The 25,559-nt window shown below is 44.9% G+C and overlaps 1 protein-coding gene across 1 annotated transcript in view; it reads right to left on the bottom strand.

Annotated features, from left to right (window-relative positions):
- KNL1 (kinetochore scaffold 1) overlaps window positions 1-25,559 on the bottom strand; it is a 629,191-nt gene that overhangs the window by 508,233 nt on the left and 95,399 nt on the right. Inside the window, 2 exon segments of the mRNA XM_029598563.1 lie at window positions 13,850-13,908; window positions 23,875-23,936. Coding sequence (XP_029454423.1) covers window positions 13,850-13,908; window positions 23,875-23,936 — 121 coding nt within the window.

The raw sequence follows: 25,559 nt of genomic DNA, 5'->3' as shown, positions 1-25,559 counted from the left end.
GCCACAACCTCCTTAGGGGGCTCCAAGCATATCGATATATAGATGATATTTTTATCATTTGGAAAGGACATGTAGAAGTTCTCCAGGATTTTTATAAATGGTTAAATACGTTGGACATCAATTTGAAGTTCTCTATGAATATTAATGTTTCTAGTATTCCGTTTTTAGATATTTTAATTAATTTTAAGAATGGTGTTTTTTTTAACTGATATATATAGAAAACCAACCGATACCAACAAATTACTTCATTACTCCAGCTGCCACAATAAGTCACTTCAAAGAAATTTACCATATTCCCAGTTCCTTAGGTTGAAAAGATTATGTGGCAATGAAGCATCGTTTTTATCACGGTCTGAAGAAATGTAAAATAGTTTTTTAGAAACATCCTATCCACTCAGATACATAGAAGCTGGCTTTGAGAAAGCATCCAAAACTGATCGGAATACTTATAAAAAAAAAAAGTAAACAATCAAATGACCGCATAGTATGTCCATTAACATACACACACATTGGTCTGTTTTACAATTATTACCATGTTTTAAAGACAAAAACATTTTGATAGCAAATAAGAGAAAAAAACATTAAAGGATTAGTCTCCCCATCTGCTTTACCCATCAAACCCATTGGTAAGAGACCTCCAGGTCATCGCCCATGCGGGGATTGCTCCGTATGTCCCGTGAATAAGAAAATTATTCCTTACCTGCTAATTTTCGTTCCTGTAGTACCATAGATCAGTCCAGACAGTGGGTTATATCCCCCGACCAGCAGATGGAATCAGAACAGAGTTTGAGAGCGTCAGCATATAGAGTAGTGCACCCTCTGCTGGAGCTCAGTATTACGCATAGCAAAGCCCAAAAGCAAAACAACATTTTGGATCCAGATCCGTCCCCAAAAAGGAAGAGAAAGATATAAGTAAACAAACGGTCAACGGGACCACCAACAGTCAACTTGTGAGGAGCTGTGAACAGTAACAATAATCAGAGACAAACAGAATGAAAGTTACCTGGAAGAATCCGAGCAGGACCTAATGAAACCCCTAGTGGCGGGCGTCTGGACTGATCCATGGTACTACAGGAACGAAAATTAGCAGGTAAGGAATAATTTTCTTTTCCCTGTACGTACCTGGATCAGTCCAGACAGTGGGATGTACCCAAGCTTCCCTAAACCGGGTGGGGTCCTGAGAGACCTGCTCGGAGAACTTGATTGCCAAAAGAACCCGTGTACTGAGGCGCCAGGTGTAGTCTGTAATGTCTGGAAAAAGTGTGCAACGACTTCCACGTCGCCGCACGGCAGATTTCCTGGGAGGAAACGGAGCGAGATTCCGCCCAGGACGCCGCTTGGGATCGCGTGGAATGAGCCGACACGCTGCGAGGCGGCACCCGCCCCGCCGCAATGTAAGCCGATGAGATGGCGTCCTTTATCCAGTGCGCAATAGTCGTCTTGGATGCCTGAGAACCTCTCCTCGGTCCTGACCAGAGGACAAACAAATGATCGGATACCCGGAAGTCATTGGTAACCTCCAGGTAACGGAGCAGCACACGCTTGACGTCCAGGAGCCGGAGAGACCGGGGTTCCTCTGGAGCGAACGCTGGAAGCTCCACCGTTTGATTGACATGGAAGGCCGAGACCACCTTTGGTAGGAAGGATGGCACCGTACGAAGGGAAACCCCAGAGTCGGAGAAACGCAGATAAGGGTCCCGGCAGGACAAGGCTTGGAGCTCTGAGATCCGGCGAGCAGAAGAGATGGCTACCAGGAAAACAGTCTTGAGGGTCAGGTCCTTGAGGAAGGACCCCCTCAGGGGTTCAAAAAGAGGGCCCGACAGCGTTCGCAGCACCAAGTTGAGGCTCCAAGAAGGGAAAGGATCCCTGACCGGTGGCCGTAGGTGTTTGGCACCCTTCAGAAAACGTGCGATATCCGGCTGAAGGGGTAGAGAGCAGTCCTTCTGTACCAAGACATTCAAGGCCGCCACCTGAACCCGGAGCGAATTATAGGCGAGACCCTTATCCAGACCATCCTGTAGGAAATGAAGGATCAGCGGGACAGTCGCCTCCATGGTTTGGACCCCGCGGTCGGAGCCTTCCAAACTCGAACGTAAGCGACGGAGGTCGAAGGCTTGCGGGAACGAAGCATCGTTGAGATCACTGTCTCCGGGTAGCCTCTGTGGCGGAGACAGCGCCGTTCAAAAGCCAGGCCGCAAGACAGAAGAGTTCTGCCTGCTCGAAAAATACCGGCCCCTGACACAGAAGATGAGGAAGATGGGACAGGCGAAGTGGGCCGTCCACCGTCATCTGAAGTAGATCTACGAACCATGGCCGACGGGGCCATTCCGGGGCGACGAGAATTACAGTCCCTCGATGATGTTCCAACCTGCGGAGAACCTTGCCGACCAGAGGCCAAAGAGGAAACATAGAGCAGTTGATCTGACTGCCACGGAAGCGTGAGGGCATCCACCCCCTCCGCGCCGCGATCTGTTCTGCGGCTGAAGAAGCTTGGAGCCTTGGCGTTGAGAAAGGTCGCCATTAGATAGAGGCGTGGAGTCCCCCAACGACGGACGATGAGATGCATTGCCTCGGAGAGAGCCCACTCGCCGGGGTCTAGCTGTTGACGACTCAGGAAGTCCGCCTGAACGTTGTCCACCCCGGCGATGTGAGAGGCCACTATCCGGACGAGATTGCTCTCCGCCCACTCCATCAGGGGAGTTGACTCGAGGGAGACATGCTTGCTTCTTGTCCCCCCTTGACTATTGATGTAGGCCACGGTGGTGGCGTTGTCCAAGAGGATTCTCACCTCTCTGTGTCGCACCAGGGGAAGAAAACGCTGGAGAGCGAAACGCACGGCTCTCGTTTCCAGGCGATTGATCGGCCACTTTGCCACCTCTGGCGTCCAAGTCCCCTGTGTGGCGCTTCTTTCGCAGACGGCGCCCCATCCCGTGAGGCTGGCATCGGTGGTCACCACCACCCAATTGGGAACCTCGAGCGAGACTCCCCGAGCCAGATGCGAGGGGACAAGCCACCAATCCAGGCTTTTCCTGGCTAATGGTGGAAGCGGCAGGATCACCTGATACTCCTGGGAGACTGGTTTCCAACGGGTTAGCAGGGACGCCTGCAGTGTACGCAGGTGTGCAAACGCCCAGGGTACCATGTCGATGGTGGAGGCCATTACTCCCAGGAGCTGCAGATAATTCCAGGCGGTTGGTTCTTCCAAAGCCGAAAACAGAGACACGTGCTCCCTCAGGGCTTGCGCCTTGTCCTGGCGCAGGAACACCATACCCCGCCGGGTATCGAAGCTCGCTCCTAAGAAATCCAGGTGTTGCGAGGGCACAAGGGAACTCTTTGGAAGGTTCACCACCCAGCCCAGAGAGCGTAGGAATTGTACTACTCTGGCCACTGAGATCTGACCATGTGAGAAGGACTTCGCTCGAATCAGCCAGTCGTCTAGGTACGGATGTACTAGGATACCCTCCTTGCGGAGGGCCGCCGCCGCCACCACTACCATGATCTTTGTGAAGGTCCGAGGTGCGGTCGCCAAACCAAAGGGAAGCGCTTTGAACTGAAAGTGTTGACCGAGAATCTTGAAGCGAAGATACCGCCGGTGAGCCGGCAGGATGGGAATGTGCAAGTATGCTTCCAAGAGATCCAGAGAAGAGAGGAATTCTCCCTTGTGCACTGCGGCAATCACTGATCGAAGAGTCTCCATGCGGAACCGGCTGACCCTGAGGGCCTTGTTTACCTCCAAGTCGAGGATGGGCCGAAAGGAACCGTCCTTTTTGGGAACAATGAAGTAAATGGAATAGTGGCCCAAGCCCACTTCGAAGGGGACGGGAATGATGGCCCCTATTTCCTGCAGACGGTCTAGTGTTTGTTGAACCGCTATCCTCTTGAGATCCGAACCACAGGGGGAGAAGATGAACCGGTCCCTCGGGGGGCGGACAAACTCCAAGGCGTAACCGTCTCTTATGGTGTCCAGCACCCACTGGTCCGTGGAGATAACTGCCCACTCCTCGTAGAAGTCCATGAGGCGGCCTCCGATCCGGGGAGGTGAGAAGTGGGCTCCTTTAGCATCATTGGGAGGACTTTGTGGGCGGATTTCCCTGCCCTGGACCCTCTCTCGCGGGCCTCCGCCCACGAAAGGAACGAGACCAAGGCTGGGATCTTGTCGGCTGTGTCCGGGAACCGGACTGCCGGTAAGACCTATAACGTCGCTGTGCCCTGGCCCTGGTTTCTACCGGAAGAAAATGACCTGAAGGAACGCTGTCTATCCTCCGGCAGCTGATGCACCGAATTTTCCCCCAGTGACTTGATGATCTGATCCAGGTCCTCTCCAAATAAAAACTTCCCCCGAAAGGGGAGGGAGCCAAGGCTCGACTTGGAGGAAGCATCCGCCGCCCAGTTGCGAAGGCACAAGAGCCGTCGGGCTGCTACAACCGAAACCATGGACCGCGCCATTACGCGAAAGAGATCATACAAGGCGTCCGCCCCGTATGCTATGGCAGATTCCAGACGGTCCGCCTGGGCGGCCTCTTCGGGGGGCAACTCCTGAGAGGTGAGAAGCTGCTGTACCCAGAGTAAGCTGGCCCTTTGCGCGAGCGAACTGCACATCACGGCCCGCATACCTAGGGCGGAGACTTCGAAGACCCTCTTGAGGAAGGTTTCTAGTTTACGGTCCTGCATATCCCGCAGGGTCGTTCCACCCGTGACCGGGATTGGTCGTCCTCTTGGTCACTGCCGACACCGCTGAATCCACCTTGGGCACCTTGATAAGATCCAAAAAATCCTCAGGGAGCGGGTATAGCTTTTCCATGGCGCGTGTGACCTTCAAGGATGCCTCGGGAGTGTCCCACTCCCTGGTGAGAAGCTGTAGGAAGGACTCATGGATAGGGAAAGCCCTTGCCCTAAGAAAGAAATAACCAAAAATGAAGGAACCCTGTCAATCTGGGGGAGCTAGTGGATCCCCCTGCTCACATCTGCTGGAGTCAGAAGAATACTGAGCTCCAGCAGAGGGTGCACTACTCTATATGCTGACGCTCTCAAACTCTGTTCTGACTCCATCTGCTGGTCGGGGGATATAACCCACTGTCTGGACTGATCCAGGTACGTACAGGGAAATGAAGATTACCAGCCTACAGATCCCAGGAATCAGTAGAGCATTCAAATTAAAATCATTTACAAATTGTAAAACAGAAGGGGTAGTGTATTTGGCACTCTGCAGTTGCAACAAAGCTTATGTTGGAAAAACGATCAGACAATTCAACAAGTGCATTATCGAACATAAGAGTAGCATTAAAAGAAAAATTGAGTCCAAACCGTTGGTCCAACATTCAATCCAAATGAATCATAATTTTAATGATTTTAAATTTTGTGTGATCCAACATTTAACCCCAAATTGGCAAGGTGGTGATTTAGATAAAATGTTGTTACAATTAGAACAGAAATATATTTTCGAATTTAAAACCATGGAACCTAATGGGCTCAATTTAGAAACTGATTATTCTGTTTTTTTATGATTTGTCATTGGTCCATTTTCATTTTTCTCTGGTATGGAATACTTATCCATGTATTTTCTACCTGTTTATTTGTAATCTCGCTTTTTTATTCATTTTTATTTAATTCAACATACAGTGATTTTTTTATTATTTTTTTTTATAAGTCCAAACCAATGTATCATTCATTTTTATCATTCACTATCCATTTCTTAGGTTTTTATTATGTATCGTATTTATATTTACAATTTTTACGTGTTTTTCCCTCAATATTTATTTAAAACTTTTCTATACTGTCATATAGTAGAGCACCATCACAACGGTTTACAGTCAGGCACAAATATGTGGTTTCTCAATTATCCATAGGGTGCCATTATTATACAGTTACATGGTTCAATAATGTACTCTAAATGGGGAATGGGTGTGGTTACCATTTCTGATTAGCGGTCTTTCTAATTTAATACTTAATTGTGAGAAAATAATAAAAATAAGCAATTCTGCTTTTTTCTTGTTGACTTCCTGCTTTGGGTATGTGTTGTTATTCCGCTACCTCACTGTGAAATGCTTTTTTGTTTATTTTATTTCTTCTACAGATTTACTTTTTTTATTTAAATATCCACATTTTTATTTTTATTGATTCTTTTATTTATTTTCTTAGTGTCCAATGGTTTGCACAAGTCATTTTGCAGGCTCCTAACCTTTGCTGCGAGTAATTTGGATAGATTTTTATAGTCTAATCAGTGCAGTGTTAGTCCTTCACTAAATGTTAGAAGCATACACCAAATAAGCATTTTCTGTGGCTCTTTGCTCTAAAAGACTATCTCTCATATCCTGCTAAGTCGGCAATTTGTTTTTATACAATTTTACAATTTTAATACAATTATATAATTAATACAAATACAATTAATACAATTAATACAATTTTAATTTAAATAATTTTTTACTCAACATAAGGTCAGCCATTTTTTTAAATTTTTATAAGTATTTTTATATATTTGTTACCGTATATATATTTTATTGTATTTTATTCCTTTTATTTATATAAGTGTTAGCTCTTTATAGATTCACTCCTTCATTTAAATATTTTTTATTATTGATTCTTTTAATTTTTTAGTGACCGATGGTTTGCACAAGTTTCTTTACAGGCTTCTAACCTTTGCCGCGAGTAATTTGAGTAGATTTTTATAGTCCAATCAGTGCAGTGTCAGTCCTTCACTGACTGTTAGAAGCGCACACCAATACAAGCATCTTCAGTGGCTCTTTGTTCTAAGAGGCTATAATCCCATATCTCACTAAGAAGGCAGTTTGAATTTCAGTGGGTCTGGGTTTTTTTACAATTTTTATTTACCATGTTTTTTTCACTTAAATAATTTTTTTTTTTTTAACATTAGGTCCTTGTTTTTATTTTTTCTTTTACACACAAGTTGTATATATTTTAATTTTGTAGTTTTTTTAGTATTTATTTATTGTATATCTCCTACACCGTTTTTTTCTTAGCCACTCCCATCCTCTGTGATTGACATGTTTTTTGGCGCGATTTTTTTTTTTCCTATTTAAAAGCTACATGATTTCTGTCAGAGTTTAAATGTCCTTGATATATCCGAGCGGTGACGACACGTATTTGCCACATCACTGAAGTAAGTAAATAATATGGTCATTTCTGTACCATCCTTGAATAAATTTGGTTTTTCCCACTATCATTCATAGCGGACTATTGAGTTGCTTTTACTACAAAAAGCTGGCGTTTCAACTCAGATATTTGGACACTTTTCCATAAGTGTATTCACTCAGAGTGGTTTTTGAATATTCTTCAGAGCATGCACTAATATTGTACTCCCAGTTTCTTTTGATCCTAGGGAGATACAATCTTTTAGTGATCTAATCGTTAGTCCTAACCTTAGCGGCTCAGTCTACATTTGTTGCCGCTTCCATATTTGATTAAGTAGCCTACTAAGTTCTTGAATTAGCACATACTTTTTGGCATTGGTCTACACTAGTGGTTCTCAACCTTTCTAATGCCGTGACCCCAAAATACAGTTCCTCATGTTGTGGTGACCCCTCGCCCCGCCCTCGCCCCGCGAGGGCGGGGCGAGGGTGGGGCTTTGGTCATATGGGGGCGGGGTTATGGATGGGGTTGGATTTTAGTGCATACTTATTTATTATGACATTTATAAACAGAACCACCATTCCTCATAAAACAATAAAATTAAGAAACATAAAGCATCAGTTATAATAGTAAAACCATACTAATAAAAGAATATTTTAAAATTACTGATAAATAGAATTTCTATTAATTAAAATCATATACATTTTTATAATTTCCCAAACACCAATAAAATATTTCAAAACAGTACATATATCAAATAACACCCAATAATTAAAACTAATAAGGATTTTAAAAAGCCCCTGCTGTCCATACATGGGAGCTCTTGATTTCCAGTCACCCTGATATTGTCGAGGATTAGGAGGTTATCCTCTCTCTCTCACACATACACTGTTACATACATACACATTCATGCTCTTATACCCACCATAACCTCTCACTCTCACAGACACTGATACACTCTCAGGGTGTAAGACACTCTCTCCCCCCCCCCCCACTCACACACACTCTTACTCCCCTGGATTTTCTCATACACACTCATGCTCTCACTCTTACTGGCTCCCTCACAACCTCAGAGCCTCTCAGATAAAACTCTATGCAGCAGAAATAATGCTGAATGTTGAGAATTGTGTTATGCAGACTAATCTGGAAAATGCACTAATTTCTACATGAGTCATAATGAATCAGTCCTCAGCTGCAGGCTTCAATTGATTATCCTGGCTCCCTTTATGTTTGCCAAATACAGTTCATGTGTAACAGCAATCCTAATTCTCCACCAGATCAAGCTGATTTCACATCCCACTTCATACTTTGTCACCTCCAGCTGAGTCAAACAATTAACCTAATTACTGCCACTGCTGCCACGTGGCTATTGGGGAGGCGCTGATTGCTGCTATTGGCACTGAAGCCCATTCCGCTGCCTCCTCTGTGCAGGCCCTGTGGGTTTCCACTTCCTCCATGTTGATCTCGTACATTGTGAGATCCGCCATAGAGAAAGTGCTACTCTTGCACATTCCCAAAGATTACATGTGCCAATCAGTAAAAAGTAATTTATTATTTTTTTTTTTACATCTGCTTCCCTTTCTAATTTTTTGCCATTTCCTTTTATATTGCCTTTTTTTCTATTTCTTTTCTCTCCACCTGTCTTCTTCCCTCAAACACACAGTCAGGTTCTCATTCTCACATGCATTTCTCTCTCACACACACATACACAGGCTCTCACTGGCACAGGCTGTCTGAGTCTCACACACAGGCTCTCTCACACCCCCACATGCTGCCTTGCTCAAGCACAGGCTCTCACTCTTACATGCTGTCTCTGCAAACACACAGAGTCTCTCAACTCATCTCATACTCGCACACACCTCTCTCTCACCTCTGGGCCTCTTCTTTACGGGTTGCCACAGGATGGGCTCTGCAGCGGCCCTAGTCTTCCCGACCCCGCTGCTCCTCTTCCGCACGCGGCTGAAGCTCCTCTTCTACCCACGCGGCTGACGCGCCTCCTCCTTCCTCCCCGTGTGGCTCCGGCAACATTTGTCTTCCGGGGCAGGGCGAGCAGGAAGGAAGTAGGAGGAGCACCTGCAGTGGCTGATACACCTCCTTCCTGCCTGCGCGGCTCCAGCAACATATGTCACTGCGACGCGCAGGGCCGGTGCAAGGGTATTAGGCGCCCTAGGTGAAACGTCACTATGCCACCCCCCCCTCCGCCTCCACACACAATTAACTTACATTGTGCATTAATGAAAATAACGAAGTCTGTATTTATAACAGAACACTTATTTGACATTTTTATGCCATGTAAACCATTGAGATGATTTGTCTTATCGACGGTATAGAAACTTTTATAAATAAATAAATAAAAATAAATAAAATAAACATAAACCAAAGCTATACTTGTTGCTCAAACAAAAAAAGCAGACATATCACATAATATTAAATAATTAAAATGGCAGTCAATCAAGAAAAATAAACTTAAAAAGCCATCTTTACTTACCCCCTCCAGCAGCTCTCTTACTCCTCTTCCATGCAGGCTGTAGTACACACCAGAAGCAGCAGTAGTGGCTAAGCTCTATACTCATGGTCCTCTTCCTTAAGGCCCATGTCTCTCACACACACACCATATCAGTCATGCCCCCATGACCAGTTTCTGTCTCTCACACACCAATCATCTCCCAAACAGTCTTTGACTAACACACCAGTCACCTTCCTGAACAGTTTCTCTCATGCCATACACACACAGGCTTCTCACTCCCGTGTTCCACTTACATATATGGGCTTCTCACTCTCATAATCACTTTCTCTTTCTCACACACACTCACCAGTCTCTCACTCTCATGCTTGTTCTCTCCACATGCACAGGCTTCTCATTCCCATAATCACTTTCTTTCTCTCACACACATACACACACACCAGTCACCTGATCTCTCTCATGCATACACACACACAGGCTTCCCACTCCCATGTTCTCTTTCAGATATACAGGCTTCTCACTCCCATGCTGTATCTCACACACTCCCAGCTTTCTCACTCCCATGCTCACTCTTCACATGCACAGGCTTCTCATTCCCATAATCACTTTCTTTCTCTCTCTCACATACACATAAACACACACCAGTCACCTGTTCTGTCTTACATATACAGGCTTCTCCCTCCCATGCTGTGTCTCACACACACCCAGGTTCTCACTCCCATGCTCACTCTCTTCACATGCACAGACTTCTCATTCCCATAATCACGTTCTCTCTGTTACACACACACACACCAGTCTCTCTCTCATTTCCATGCTCGCTCTCCAGGTGCACAGGTTTCTCATTCCCTGAATCACATTCTCTCTCTCTCACATTCACATACACACCAGTCACACCGTCACCTTACCAACCAGTCTCTCTCTCATACATGCACACACACACAGGCTTCCCTAGTTCGCCTAGCCCTAGTGCTTCCGCCGGCGCTGGCGACGCGCTAACTTTTTGGGCCATGTCTCTTCCCTTTTGGGGTTGGAGGAGGCAGGTCTCCAGCTTTGCCCCGCCTCCCCGCAGCAGCCGCGGCGCCACGGACCGGCAAAAAACCCCAACGGCCTGGTACTGGTCCGCGGACCGGTGGTTGGGGACCCCTGCTTTAGGCGACCTCTGTGTTTTGGTCGTTCGACCCCCGCCAGGGTCGCGACCCACAGGTTGAGAACCACTGGTCTACACAAACCGGGATAATGAAATGTACATGAGTAAATAAAAGCGCCAACATTTAAGATTTTCCTTAGCGCATCCACCTGTTTAAGTACACTTTTTGGGGTAGATTTTTTTAAAAAGCGCGTTTGCGTACTTTTGTTTGCGCACCAGGCGCAAACAAAAGTACGCTGGATTTTATAAGATACGCGCGTAGCCGCGCGTATCTTCTAAAATCCTGGATCGGCGCGCGCAAGGCTGCCAATTTTGGGCAGCTGGCGTGCGCCGAGCCGCAGAGCCTGTCTCCGTTCCCTCCGAGGCCGCTCCGAAATCGGAGCGGCCTCGGAGGGAACTCTTTCGCCCTCCCCTCACCTTCCCCTCCCTTCCTCTGCCTAACCCACCCCCCCGGCCCTATCTAAACCCCCCCCCTTTACCTTTGTCTGTAGATTTACGCCTGGAGCACGGCGCGCCAGCAGTCCGCTGGCGCGCCGTGCTCCAACCCGGGGGCTGGTCCGAAGGCCTGGACCACGCCCCCGGTCCCGCCCCCGAAACACCGCGTCATCGGGCCCCCCCCTGACACGCCCCCTTCCAAAAACCCTGGGACCTACGCGCGTCCCAGGGCTCTGCGCGCGCCGGCGGCCTATGGAAAATAGGCGCACAAGGCCCTGCTCGCGTAAATCCAGGCGGATTTACGCGAGCAGGGCTTTTAAAATCCGCCTGTTTATGTTTATTTAATTTACTTTGTTGGTCTTATTTTGGATCATCATTTTAGATTTTTTATTGGTTTGGCTTTTTATTTAAGATATATCATTTTTTTCACTGTATGTTGTATTCAGTGGCATTCTCTCCTTATTTACAGATTACTTGACCACTAGCTAATAGAAACTCTCTTAGTGTGAATACACCTCTCATATAAACAGAGATCACCTATATACAGGTATCAATGTCATTATGACACTACACTTACTATATTCCAACTGTCTTCGATTCTCGATCTTTTTTTGACTTTCTTTTCAAGTGACATATATGATTGTTCTTTGTGTGGTACCCTTATATACAAAAGTCTTTTGATGTTCAATATATCCTTTCACCCTCTTTTTTTTTATAAAAATGATGTTCTAAATGTGAATATTTTTATTTTATTTATTTATATATGTCTTATAACATTCATATTTATATTATGTGTTTATTATTTTTAGCCCCTGAGGCAGCCCCATGCGGGGCGAAACTCGGCCTGAGTCGGGCATTTATATGAATTTACGTCTCCATTCGAATAAAGTTTTACACTTGGACTATTTTGGCATCTAATCCATATTCTTGCCTAAACAACTTTCTTAGATAGCCTTCCCTCTTGCTTTATTGGTCCGCTATTTTTGTTCAGCTCCTCCGCCATGATAGCCAATGTCAACACCCACTGGGAGGTAGGAGGGGTGATCACAACTTCCTGGGAACTGAGAAGAATATTCGTGGTTGACACATGGAACTCTGGATACAGATATGGTTCCTGGATGTTTGGTGAGGATGAGCTCTCCTCTTCAGAACCACATTGTAGTGAGGAGGGGAGAAAGGGTTCATCAGCTGCAGCAGGACCATTCCTGATACCAGCATCACACACTGATGACAAATGCTGCAATTGGGTAGCCCTCTGGCTTCTCCTCATGTCCTTTCAGGCCCATGATGAGCTGAGATGTGAACCTTTTGGACTACTGACAGATTGGCACGGCCTGATCTGCGAGATATGGCTCCAACAGTTGGCAGCTGATGGAAGACTGGGGACAGGACCAAGGAAGCACTGTAGGGATGGGGCAAACCGAGTGTTCACAGAGAGGAGTTCCAAGCTTAAGTCAGGGCAAGTGGCAAGCATAATAGGTCAGAACAGTCCAGGTCAAGGCAAAAAAGCGAATTCTCCAGTTCATGGGTAACAGGAAATGTTGCTCAGGCACGTATAAAGTGAACTGGGCTTCCTTAAAATACTCAAGATGGTGCTTATGTCATCAAGCTATATCACAGGTCTTCCTGTCTTCAGGCCCTATAAAGTTCGAAAGTCAAAGACGCACACCATGATGCCTTCTTTGAGCGGAAAGAGGCAGAAACGGCTTGTCTCTCTGGTCCCTACCAATCCTCGACATTGAGAGAGTGGAATGGCCCCTCAATGCTGATGCATCACTAGCATCCAGTGCAGCTCCTGGGTCCCTTGATATCAAAGGGTCTGTCTTTTGGTACCCAACGAGCTTGTCCATTAGCTCCCAATGGGACTATCATCCTTTGGAGGTCATGGTCGCACACAGACAATACCTCTGGCCCCCCAGGCACAGAATTATCTATCATCAGGATCCGTGCTAGACATAACTCTGGCACACCGAAGCCATTCTTGAAAGCTGGACAGAAAATAAGGGAAGCAAAAATGAATTCAGACTGTGTGATGACTGATGTCCATCCATGCACCAGTCAGGTGCAGGGAACAGAATGGAACTTAGAAAAAATGAGTGAAAAACCTACCTAGGGTACTAAAAGGGGTAGAAATAAGACTGTGGGACCCAGCAAACTAATGAACCTGCAAATTTTGATTTAGGCAGTGGGGGGGGGGGGGGGGGGGGGGGGGGGGGAAATCAAACAGCTAAGTAGGAGACTGCTGAATATCAACAGCTAAGTAGGAGATTGAGGAACTGCAAATGAAGGACAAAGACTGAAGGGGCTCCCACGTGGACGCATGGTATAGTGGCATGCCCAGTGAAGCATGGTCAAAGTTCTAGAAACTACATAAAAGTTCCTGACCAGGCTGTAAAGCATGATACTTACATGTGAGGACTGTCATCCTGCTTGTCGAAGGAAAATACCAAAATTACAAACTTATTACACGCTTTTAAGCAACAAAAACAAAACATGGTACAATATACAGTATAAAATGCAACAAAATCCATTCAAAATGCAATAATAATTCAGTAATAAATAAAAAATACATCATCCCTTATTTTTAGCTGGCCACACTATTGATCATAACAATATCATTGCTATCATAATAATATAGGTCCACCCATCTCAAAAATAACATTAGAAACTAACTACAGACAGTTATAGAAATAAAACACTCATACACGATTCTTTACCTGCATGGCTGAGCTCTCCCACAGCATTTTCATGAACATCTGGTACAAATAGCCTAGAACTAAAAGTGAAAAAGCTTTTTTAAAGCAAGCAAAAACACTTCAGTTCAATCAGGTAGAATTTTGGCATCTGTATCTTACTGTGTGTTATATCAGCAACATGTTGGTAGAAGATTAAGCATCCTCATTACATTTATTTAGCTTTAAAAAAATAGTCTAGGAAGCTATTAATAGATAAAACTAGTTATCAAAATGTACTTCCTATTTTAATGAAGAGTTAAATATTTTAAGTAAAAACAAGAAGCTTTTGGAAGATGATGTTAAATTAACATCTTATTGTAGGTGTAAGAATTAAAAAAATCTTTTTTTTTTTTTTTTTTTTTTTTTTTTAAAGTAATGATCTAATACTTTGAATAGCTGTTGGCTTCATAGTTCTTACCATCACTGAAACCACAACAAAATATAACCCCTCCAATATTTGTTAAAGTCATAGTATGTGTTGCAATTTTTTTCTGTAATTTTCAAAGCTCCTTGAAAACCAGTTCATTCCTAGAATCTATGGCACAAAGGAGAGATTAAATGATCAAAGTTCTTAAGCAACATGTCTTAGCATTCTAGAGAAAATATCTGGTGATACAGCTGCCTCTCTACCACCTTTATAGCTCAACAGGCCAGTTCCCACTCAGCATTCTGGGGTCACTGCCATACCCTGATACAGCCTCACACAAGACTTGAAAAAAAGCTTATGCTGAACCGCAGTGATTGCAACTCCTGAATGGTGTTTTTTTTTTTAATGCAAGTAAAACTTATCTGCCGTGTGCATAGCTAAGAAGTTTTACTTGCATAAAAAAAGAAAAACAGATGGATATTAGCTGATGATTAAGTATAAGGCAAAGAAGGTGTTTGATACTGGGCATACCTATTATGATGGCCACAATAGATGGTAGAAATATTTCATCGTGAAGGATTACGTATGTGTGTATATTGTCAGACATTATCCTACTAATTTGATGCACCTTTAACATATCGAGCCTTCTTGAAGGTAACAGAAAATAGCTAGTCTCCTTGATATATATATATATATATATATATATATATATATATATATATATATATATATATATATATAGAGAGAGAGAGAGAGAGAGAGAGAGAGAGAGAGAGAGAGAATGTTACCTATGAAAATATTTAAAAAAAGTTTCCCTCTTTAGGGAAGTATTCAAACTCCAAGGGTAACAATCTATCAGGAGTAAAATCCCTGCTCTTTAAGGTGATACAGGTTTGACCACACAGGCCTGCAGGACAGGAGATTTCCCAATCTGAGTGATTCCTGGTTTGAGAAGGGCCTGAACACTCTTTTGGGCAAACAATTGGAAGGGATTTCAAAAAGGCATAACCTTTAATCTGATATATTGTGGGTATCAATAACTATCTAACAATCCAGAGGACCCAAATGTCTGAAGATATATGAAACCAACAGTTTATAAAAACCCCTTCCCTCCCACTGGAAAGATCCTCTAGCACAGACTGAAAGGCTAGCTAGTTCTTCTGCGCTCTGTCAAAAACCCAAACACTTTGGGTTTTTGACCCAAAGTGTTTGGGTCAAAACACTTAAAGAGCAGGGATTTTACTCCTGATAGATTGTTACCCTTGGAGTTTGAATACTTCCCTAAAGAGGGAAACTTTTTTTTAAATATTTTCATAGGTAACATTCTCTCTCTCTATATATATATATATCAAGGAGACTAGCTATTTTCTGTTACCTTCAAGAAGGCTCGATATGTTAAAGGTGCATCAAATTAGTAGGATAATGTCTGACAATATACACACATACGTAATCCTTCACGATGAAATATTTCTACCATCTATTGTGGCCATCATAATAGGTATGCCCAGTATCAAACACCTTCTTTGCCTTATACTTAATCTTCAGCTAATATCCATCTGTTTTTCTTTTTTTATGCAAGTAAAACTTCTTAGCTATGCACACGGCAGATAAGTTTTACTTGCATTAAAAAAAAAAACACCATTCAGGAGTTGCAATCACTGCGGTTCAGGTGGCACCATATTGTTTTGAGCTTCTTTTCTCATGTTAGCAAGTCCTTGAGTCCTGGCTTCTGAGGCAAGAAGGCATTAAAAATTCATCTTCTGCAAAAAAAAAAAAAAAAAAAAAACAACCTGAAACCCATCCTAAGATGTCAAAAGCGCTCTGAAACCCACCCTAAGATGTCAAAAGCGGAGGCGTTCTCGTAGCCCTTGATAGATCCATAGTTTTGCATGCCCTCTCCACAAAAGAGGTTCTTGCCTTAACACTCCATGCTGAAGCATTCCTGTGCATCTTCCCTAAAGGCTGATCCCGATTTCCACTCAAGTTTGTGGGTATCAAAAGCTATAAGCAGAGGTTCTTCATGGCCTCTCCAATACATCATAGGCTGTCTAGAACACACCTCCCCCTTTGTCAATAAGGTAATGAAACTATTCTTGAAGAAGAAACAGAGCAAAGGTCTGCCCTTCACCCCAGAGTTTGTGAAAGCAATTGACGAGCTCTTGTACTACATCCGGGAAGAACACATAGCATTCTGAAAATTACACTTTCCAATAAATTTCAGGGTCTTAAACTCAAAACCTGAAAAACAGACATGCATCTTAGGCTTCTTAGACTTTGAGAAGTCATATGACCATGATGCTCTGGTGCAGCGGTTCTCAACCAGTGTGTCACAACACATCAGTGTATCGCAAAGAACATGCAGGTTGTGTCACCACACTTCCCGGTCGTCCGCTGACCCAGCTGCTCACCCTACTCAAGTGAAATAGGTCCTCCGCCCAGACTTAAAATGCTGATAGCCGGGGCGGAACGCGGCAGGACAGCTGGAGTTAGCGGCACCAGCATGCTCTCTTCTCCCCCCTCCCCCGCCCGCGCGGCCCGGAAGAGGAAGTGGTGAGCAGCGGGTGCGTACGCGGGAAGAAGAGACCATGCTAGTGCGCTCGGCATCAGCCCAAAGGAAAGAAGAGAGGTGCGGCCTAAAGAATGTGCAGCACGGCTCGGAGTAAAATGAGGAAGAACGTCAACCCTCGCGGCCGATGGGACTCCTTTCTTCGCGAGGGCTGAAAACGAAGGAGGTTGCTGCTGCCTTTAGGTTGGGAGGAGGCTGCTGCTAGTTTGGAGGGGGGGAATGAGTGAATGAGTAAGCATGTGTGTTTGAGAACGTGTGTGTGTGAGTGTGTGAGAACATGAGTGTGAGAACATGTGTGTGTGCGTGTGAGTGCGATAGCAAAGTTGTCCTAAAAGTTCAGACTGATGTAACAATAACAGAATCCAAACGCTATAAGAAATCTACCTCAATCTTATCTTTAGTTAAATTTCAAACAGATGCATGATTCACTCAACCTGTCCTCGGCAATATAACCATAGGCACCAGGTACTTTGACTTTACTATGTTGACCCCCTCTGCCAGTGCTGACTTAAGTGGCGTTTTTTCCCTTCGTGGTAAAAGGAATCATGCTATTGACCATTTTGATTTTGATCTTGGGAAGGGTTTTGATCGAAATCTAAACCATTGGTACTTGCTGTGCCCAGACTGGCCTCTTCTTGAGCTTCTCCACTAGTAAAAGTCAGTCTGAAATCTCTGAATCCAAATCATCTATAGTGAATAGGGATAAAGAATACTATTTTCTGGATATTCTTTCAGAGTTCTTTCCCTCACTGCTAGGGAATACTTTTCTCTTCTTCTCCATTGAGAGGATATTTTCTTTTCCAACTTTGTGCAGAGGAAGGCAAAGATTGTCCCATTTGATTTGGAGGTCTCAGAAGATCCTGATGCCCCTTTATTTATCCGCCAGAAGTATCTGTATGCACCAAAGGTGTTGGCGGTAGTTTCCATTGCATCCTGTGTCCGAAGAAAAGCAAGTTTGCTTACAGTAAATGGTGTTTCCGTAGATAGCAGGATGAATTAGCCATGCTGTCATGGGAACTGTCAGTCAGGCCCGGGAGGCGGAGCTTCCTAAGTGATGTCAGAGCTTTGCTCTGAGGCTGCGCGTGGTTTCCCGCGCTAATAACTACTCTCCTCAGTCTGTGATAAAGCAAGCGTGGTCATAGAGTTGAAGTCGACTGCTCAGGGTGGTGGGTGGGTCAGCATGGCTAATTCATCCTGCTATCTACGGATACACCGTTTACGGTAAGCAAACTTGCTTTTTCCCCGTCTATAGCAGGGCTGAATTAGCCATGATGTCATGGGAGTCCTAAGCTCCCATCACGCTGACTGAAAGGTAGTAGTAGTTATCCTCTACAGCATGATGAATATCAAGTGACAGTTGACCCCGTGGAGTTCATGGACAATGATTGTAGAAACGTTCTACCAAACTTTGCATCGTCCGCAGTCTGTTGATCAAGACAGTAATGGGAAATGAATGTGTGAAGAGAAGCCCACGTAGCTGCTTTGCAAATGTCTACTAGTGGAATTTGTCTCAGGTGGGCATGGAGGCTGCCACCGCTCGCGTTTGATGAGCCGTGGGGCGAGACGGTAACTTGAGGTGACGCTTGTCATGACAGAATTGTATACACTGAGTAATCCAGCTAGATATGGTGCGTTTAGTTACTGGAAGGCCTGGGGCATTCGGGTTGAAAGAAACGAATAGCTGCAACGCCCTGTGGGGGGAGTGGGTCCTTTGTTTATAGTAGGCTAGTGCCCGTTTACAGTCCAGGGTATGTAGTAATCTCTGTCATTCTTGTGAAGTTTTGGACAAAATGTCGGTAACAATTTAGATGAAATGGGGAGACCACCTTTGGCAAGGAGGGGGGATGTGGACATTGAAGCACCTTGTGGTGATAGAATTGAAGGTATGGGCTATAATGTACCAAGGCCTGCAACTCGCTGACCAGTCGTGCCAAGGTCACTGCGGTAAGGAAGACGACCTTCCAGGTGAGGTATTTGGGATGGGAGGATTCCATCGGCTCAAAGGGTGAGACCATCAGTTGTTCGAGAACTAGATTTAGATTCCACAGAACTGGTGGTTTTGCGACCGGAGGGAGATGGTGTGTGATCCCTTTGACAAATCGAGAGACCATCGGGTGAATAGAGATGGGTTGGCTATTGTGTAATCAGTGAAAGGCAGCTATTGCACTGAGGTGGACCTTGACTGAAGCTATAGCCAGGCCGGCTATATACAGCGTGTGGAGGTAGTCCAGCAAGGTCTCTGGTGTACAGGTAAGCGGGTCAACTTTCATGGATTCGCACTATGTGGTATAACGCTTCCATTTGAAGTTATAGATTTTCCTCGTGGAAGGTTTGCGGGATGTCAAGATCACGTCTTGTACTGTGATGGAAAACCCTTGTTCTGACAGGAGCCATTCAATCTCCAAGCCGTGAGATGCAGAGAGGAGTGTAGCAGATGGAGGAGGATCCCTTAGTCCTGTGACAGTAGGTTTTCTTGATTGGGTAGTTGAAACGGTACGTCCGACGAGAGCTGAAGGAGGTGTGCATACCATGGCTGGCGTGGCCACGCCGGTGCTACAAGGATCAATTGTGCTTCGTCCCGCATGCTTTTGTAGTGTTTTGGTGATGAGGGGAATTGGAGGGAACGCGTACATCAGAGGCTCCATCCATGCAATAAGAAAGGCATCCTGAGCGACTCTGTGTGGTGTCGGCCATACAGAGCAGAAGCGAGTAACTTTCCGGTTGGACACTGTGGTGAAAAGGTCTATGGATGGGTATTCCCCATCGTTGGAAGATAGTCTCTGCTACGTCGTTGTCGAGGGACCATTCGTGTGGATGGAATGTCAGACAGTCTGTCCGCTTGAGTATTTGCAATTCCCGGCAAGTAAGTGGCCTGCAATTGAATGGAGTGGTGGGTTGACAACATCAGGAGAATGAGGGCTTCGCGGCACAGGCTCCAGGAGCCCGAGCCGCCCTGTTTGTTGATATAAAACATGGCTACTTGGTTGTCTGTGTAAACCATGACCCTGTGGCCTTGGAAGTGAGAGACAAAGGTGCACAGGGCGTAGCGGATGGCTCTCAATTCCAGGAGATTGATGTGAAGGGACTACTCCTGCTGCGTCTAGAGACCTCGCGTCTGGAGGTTGAGGTGGGCCTCCCAACCCTTGTGGGAGGCATCTGTGGTAAGGACTGCATTGTGCGGTAGAAGAGTGAAAGGAGCTCACTTGGTGAGTGTCAATTTTCGTAACCAGTCTAAGTCTGCTATCATGGTTTTTGTCAAGGACACTTTCCAGTGTAGTGGTTGAGAAAGTTGTTTCCACTGTCGCATGAGACCCCATTGTAGGTGTCGCATGCAGAGTCTCGTGTTGGAGACCGTGTGGATTGAGGCCGCCATATGTTCCAACACTTGCAAGACTTGATGCGCCGTCGCGATACGGTTGATTTTAGGTAGCGAAAAAAGGAGTCGCATGTTGTGTCTCCTGGCTGCCGGCAGAAAAACCCGGCATCTGATTGTATCCAGATGAGCTCCTATAAACTTTATTGTTTGTGTAGGATGCAATTTGGACTTTGGATAGTTGATGATCAACCCCAACTTGCCCAGGCACTGAATTATATGCCGGAGATGTTGTTGAAGAATGTCTGGACTGATGGCTACCAGCAGCCAACCATCGAGGTAAGGAAAAATCACGATCCCCCGTTGACTGAGGAATGCCACCACCACTGCCATACACTTGGTGAACACCCTGGGCGCTGATGACAGGCCGAAGGGAAGGACTTTGTACTGGAAGTGTTGGCCATGCACTTGGAAAGACAGGTATCGCCAGAAGGAAGGATGGATGCATAGGAATGTGAGTGTACGCATCCTTGAGGTCTATGGAGCACATCCAAGCGTGGGGGCTGGATCAAGGGTAGTAGAAATTTGAGAGAGATCATTTTGAATTTTTCCTTGACAATGAACTTGTTCAGTTCTCTGAGGTCCAAGATTGGATGAAGGTCCCTGGATTTCTTTGGAATTAGGAAGTAGGGGGAGTAGAATACCATGAGATGGTCTACCGGAGGGATTCGGTGAATTGCTTGCTGTTGTCATAACGCCCTCACCTCCTGTTCCAAGCGGGTTTGGTGGGGTCTGGATCCCCGTAATGCTGAATGAGGGAGCGGGGCAGGAGATTGTAAGTGAATTCTGTACCCCTGACGAACAATGTCCAGTACCCATTGGTCGTTTGTGATCTTCTCCCATTCCCGGATGTGTGCCGTGATTCCTCCCGCTAGCACCGGCTGCAGTGGTGGCAAGGCGATGTTCAAAAAGACGTATTAGTCTTGGCCGGGGCAGCGGGTTGTTGAGCTTGTGGATGCTGGGCCCGGGGTCGTCCCCGGTTTTGGTTCTGTTGATTCTGCGGACGGGAAGTCTGCTGATAAGACGGGGGATGGTATGAAGCATATGGCATTTTTTTACGTTTTGCCGTACGGCCGGCGCCATTTTGTGCAAAATGGCGCCGGCCGTACGGCAACACGATTCGAGTGCAGGAGGTCGCTCCCGGACCCCCGCTGGACTTTTGGCAAGTCTTGTGGGGGTCAGGAGGCCCCCCCCAAGCTGGCCAAAAGTCCCTGGGGGTCCAGCGGAGGTCCGGGAGCGATCTCCTACGCTCCTGACGTCGGGGGACAAAAAACAAAATGGCGCCGGCGCTACCTTTGACCTGTCATATGACAGGGCAAAGGTAGCACCGTGCCATTTCTACAACGCACCGCAGGCCCGAGAGTAAAAGATCACACCGGGACCCCCGCTCTGGATCCCAGGTAATTTAAGGCATTTTGGGGGGGGTTCGGGAGGGTGGGGGATTTATTTTAAAGGGTCGGGGTGGGTTTTAGGGATGTTTTAGTGTGCCGGTTTTCCCGCCCTCCCCCGATTTACACGATATTTACAAAAACAAAACCGCGACGATCCAATTCCCTCCCCCCCCCCCCCCCCCAGCCGAAATTGATCGTTAAGACCATCGATCACACGATTCACATCTCTAATGAGTACTGTCTAATACTTCTGAGTCGGTACTACAGACAGCTCTGCCAGTATGTCTAATATTTTTAGTATGCCTATGACTTCTTTCTGGGGTCTGGGTCTTTCCATACTTGTACCTTAACAGCTGCTCCTATCTTCTGCACAAACCTCGAGTATGTGGGGACCTCCAGTGGAGAAGTGTGTCAAACAGGGCCAAAAGTGGGGCTGAAGAGATACTTGTTAAGCTGCCTGGGGGCTCCTCAGGGTAATGACAACTGGACTAAGAGGAATGTGGTGATCCAGGAGGGCTGCGAGTGCATGAGGTTCCTAGTGGCGGAAGAGGTCGCTCACTAGATGTCTACCTTCTCTGATCTGAGGAGGAAAAGGTAGGAAACAGAGGAGCACCCAACCACCTTTTGTGGAAGGATCGGGATGATCAGGTTAGCTGGTGGTAATGAAGGCTGTTCCTCGTAAGGAAGGAGGAGAAAAATTCCACACTATATCTTATCTGCGCCATGACTTGTTGAGATTTTTGTCCCAGTGTTAGTAGGGAAGTGTCTTCTTCTGAAATGAGAATAGGTTCACATTCCAATGTCAATGGTTGGTATGGCAATAATATAAGGATAGAACAGATATATTCTGGTGCCTGAAGACGTATGCCTTGTGTTAGTACTTGTGATATCGGAAATGCGCTCATAATAGGAAGTGGGAAATGTAGCCTGGATTCTGTCAATGAAGAGGAGAAGCTGCATATTTCTGGGTTGGCAATGCTGCCCGTAACATCTCCTGTGTTTGATGCTTATCTGGGTGAACTGGGAGCACTTGTAAGTAGCAATCTCCTCTTCCTGAATCCCTGGATGAAGAACAGGGAGACAATCGGAAGATGTCCAGTTCGATAGCCAAACTAGTCGCGATATTTTGTTGTGGTTTATCTGGACTAGGAATAGTACCCTTCCTTCCGAGACTTGTTCTTTTACACAGCATGCATTAATATTGGGGCCCTTCAGGACATGGTGCATCAAGGTTTCTGTTGTCTGTCAGGCACATTGAGAGCTCGTGTATACATCATACTGATGCTCCGTGCATTGAGCTGTAACTCATTCCAGGCGCCATGTCGACCATGGCATCAAGTGGTCCAATGTGCCACGCTTTGATGCATCTAGCATCAACCTCTGATGTACATCAACCACTTCAATGCAGTGTTGCTTCAGGGCAGACATCAAGGACTCAGACACGCTTCGACTCTGTGTCTATGTTTCCTGCTTCTTCGACTGTGCCAGTGCTGAATGCGTCTTGCCTTTCAAAGGCCATATGACAGACTTGGTGGAATTACAATAGGGTTGCATCAGCACTTCTCAGGTCATCCAGTCCAGATCAATGGTGCAAGGAACTGGTACTGAAGGACATTCTTCCTGCTCCAAGAGAAGGAAGACTGGTGGCTCTTGGAAGTCTATGCTTCCTGCAACTCATATGAGGGTCTCCATTTTAGCGGCTCTGGAATGCTGGGCCTAGGTGACATTCTTCCACATGCCTGGCAATTGGGTTGGCCAGGATCTGAGCCTAGGCAGTGGTATAACTTGACATGGCTTTTATGATGGACATTATCTGTCCACACACATGCTCAGTAGAGCTCAAAGGACTGCTAGCTTGGAGAGAGGGCTCCATTCAGTGCTGGCAGATGACATCACTCAAGACCGTGGTTAATTCAGCCCTGCTTATCAACGGGAAAAAATTGTTTCAGTACATCACGACCAGGTGCTATGCCTGGATATATAAACACAAAAGAACCCTAGTCTTAAGTTGTTGTGCAGTAACTATCCATAAATGACCTTTCTATTCCTTCAACAAGAGAGTATAACTTGTGAGTTAAACAAAGTTGTTGTCACACACCAGAAGATCAAAGAATACCAAAGAGACATCCTAATCCATGGCTTCTGGCCAGAGCTAGAGAATAGGGTGCTTTTCTGTGCAGAGCTGGCTAAACTGCCACATTCGTTATTCCGTACTAGGTGTTACCTAACAAAATGTAATCATACCAGAATATTGTACCTGTTGTCTATATTTCATGCATACTTATCGATAAAAGAATATTTCAAGCTCACCTTATGGTCTCTGCAAAACTGACACGTCTTGAGCTTTTACGACGTTTCTCTAAATTGTGATTCTGAGGACAAAAAAGTGCTGCATTATAAAAGTCAGTAGCACCTGAAATGCATTCAACTACAGTATTCAACCAGTATACATATTTCTACCTCGAATCCCTATTCATATCTTATCCATATTTATCTGTTTGCACCCTCCCCCTGCCCCCTCTTTTGTCTCGACTACCCCCTCCATCCCTCCCCTAGTTATTTAGTTAATTTTTCTGTTACTGCGTTTATTTATTTATTTATTTAGCATTTTTATATACCGACGTTCTCGATACAAATATCAAATCAGGTCGGTTTACATAAAACAAAACAATCGCGGTGAGGCGTTACAATAAACGGAGTTTCAGAACATGAGAATAAATATTAAACAAACAACAGTGACTCATCAAATGATGAGAATCTATATAGTAAATAACATGTAATAAAATAGATAATGGTGTAAATAACTAACTTGAAATAAAATAAATAATAAATAGAATAGTATAAAATATATATGTAAAGACAACAGTAACTCGTTATGATACGTGAAACATGTAGAGAATAACTAAGAATAAATGTGTTAATTTGGGATATACAGGTATCAGGGACCAATGTTTATGTGCCTGGTTATGAGTAATGCATGGGCTAAAGAATTAATGCATCCACAAGTGGAACAATCAAACAGGTGGGCTGTCAAATAACATGGATTCATGTGGAGATAACTAAAAATAAATGATGAGCTGAACAGTGGAGATAACTAAAAAAACAGTGGAGATAACTAAAAATAAATGATGAGCTGAACAGTGACCAATGTTTATGAGTTTAGATATCAGTAATGCATGAACTAAAGAATGTTATATACCGTTCTCTGTAAAGGCGATGCCTATATATCTTTTGTTGTAAGTTACTTGTAAACCAGCACGATGTGCAAACGGTTGCCGGTATATAAAATTAAATAAATAAATAAATTACTTTGGGATTGGAAATAATTTAAATGCAGTTCAAAGGTCATTAACCATCAACCTGACTGCTGAACGTTACCTGTGCACACCAACACAAACAACTTTGCCAATAATCAAGCTGCATTCCTGCACTAGAACAGACTATTCCAATTTTAGTTCTGTTTGAGTTCTTGCTTAAATAAAGTGGCATGTTCCAAAAGAAAGAGTGCATCTTAATTTCAGGATGTCTTTTGGTGAAAGGCATTCTATATGAATATTATAGTTTTTCCACAGATTGATCAGACAGAATTCAAAACTATAATGGAATAGGCATCAATGCTAACACTGAGCTTTTTGAATTAAATAATATATTTTACTAGGAAAAAGGGAAGACCTGAAAAATAATTAGTAATTCCACAAAGCAAGTTTGCTTACCGTAAACTGTGTTTTCCATAGTTAATAGAATGAATTAGCCATTACGTCAGAGTGATGTCATCTGACAGTACCAAATGGACTTCTCTTCAAGCTTGCAGAGCTTTGAGCTTTATTGAGCACGTGTGAAAGTGAGCCACCTCACTCAATATCAACACTGAATCTAGCTATGTAGCTATCTAGCTAATTCAGCCTGCTATATATGGAAAAATACTATTTATGGTAAGCTAACTTGCTTTTTCCATCAATAAGCAAGCTGAATTAGCCATTACATGTGGGAAGTCA

This window comes from Rhinatrema bivittatum, chromosome 4 (genome assembly GCF_901001135.1).
Source record: "Rhinatrema bivittatum chromosome 4, aRhiBiv1.1, whole genome shotgun sequence".
Taxonomy (NCBI): Eukaryota; Metazoa; Chordata; class Amphibia; order Gymnophiona; family Rhinatrematidae; genus Rhinatrema; species Rhinatrema bivittatum.
This window is presented reverse-complemented; position numbering and strand designations above follow the sequence as displayed.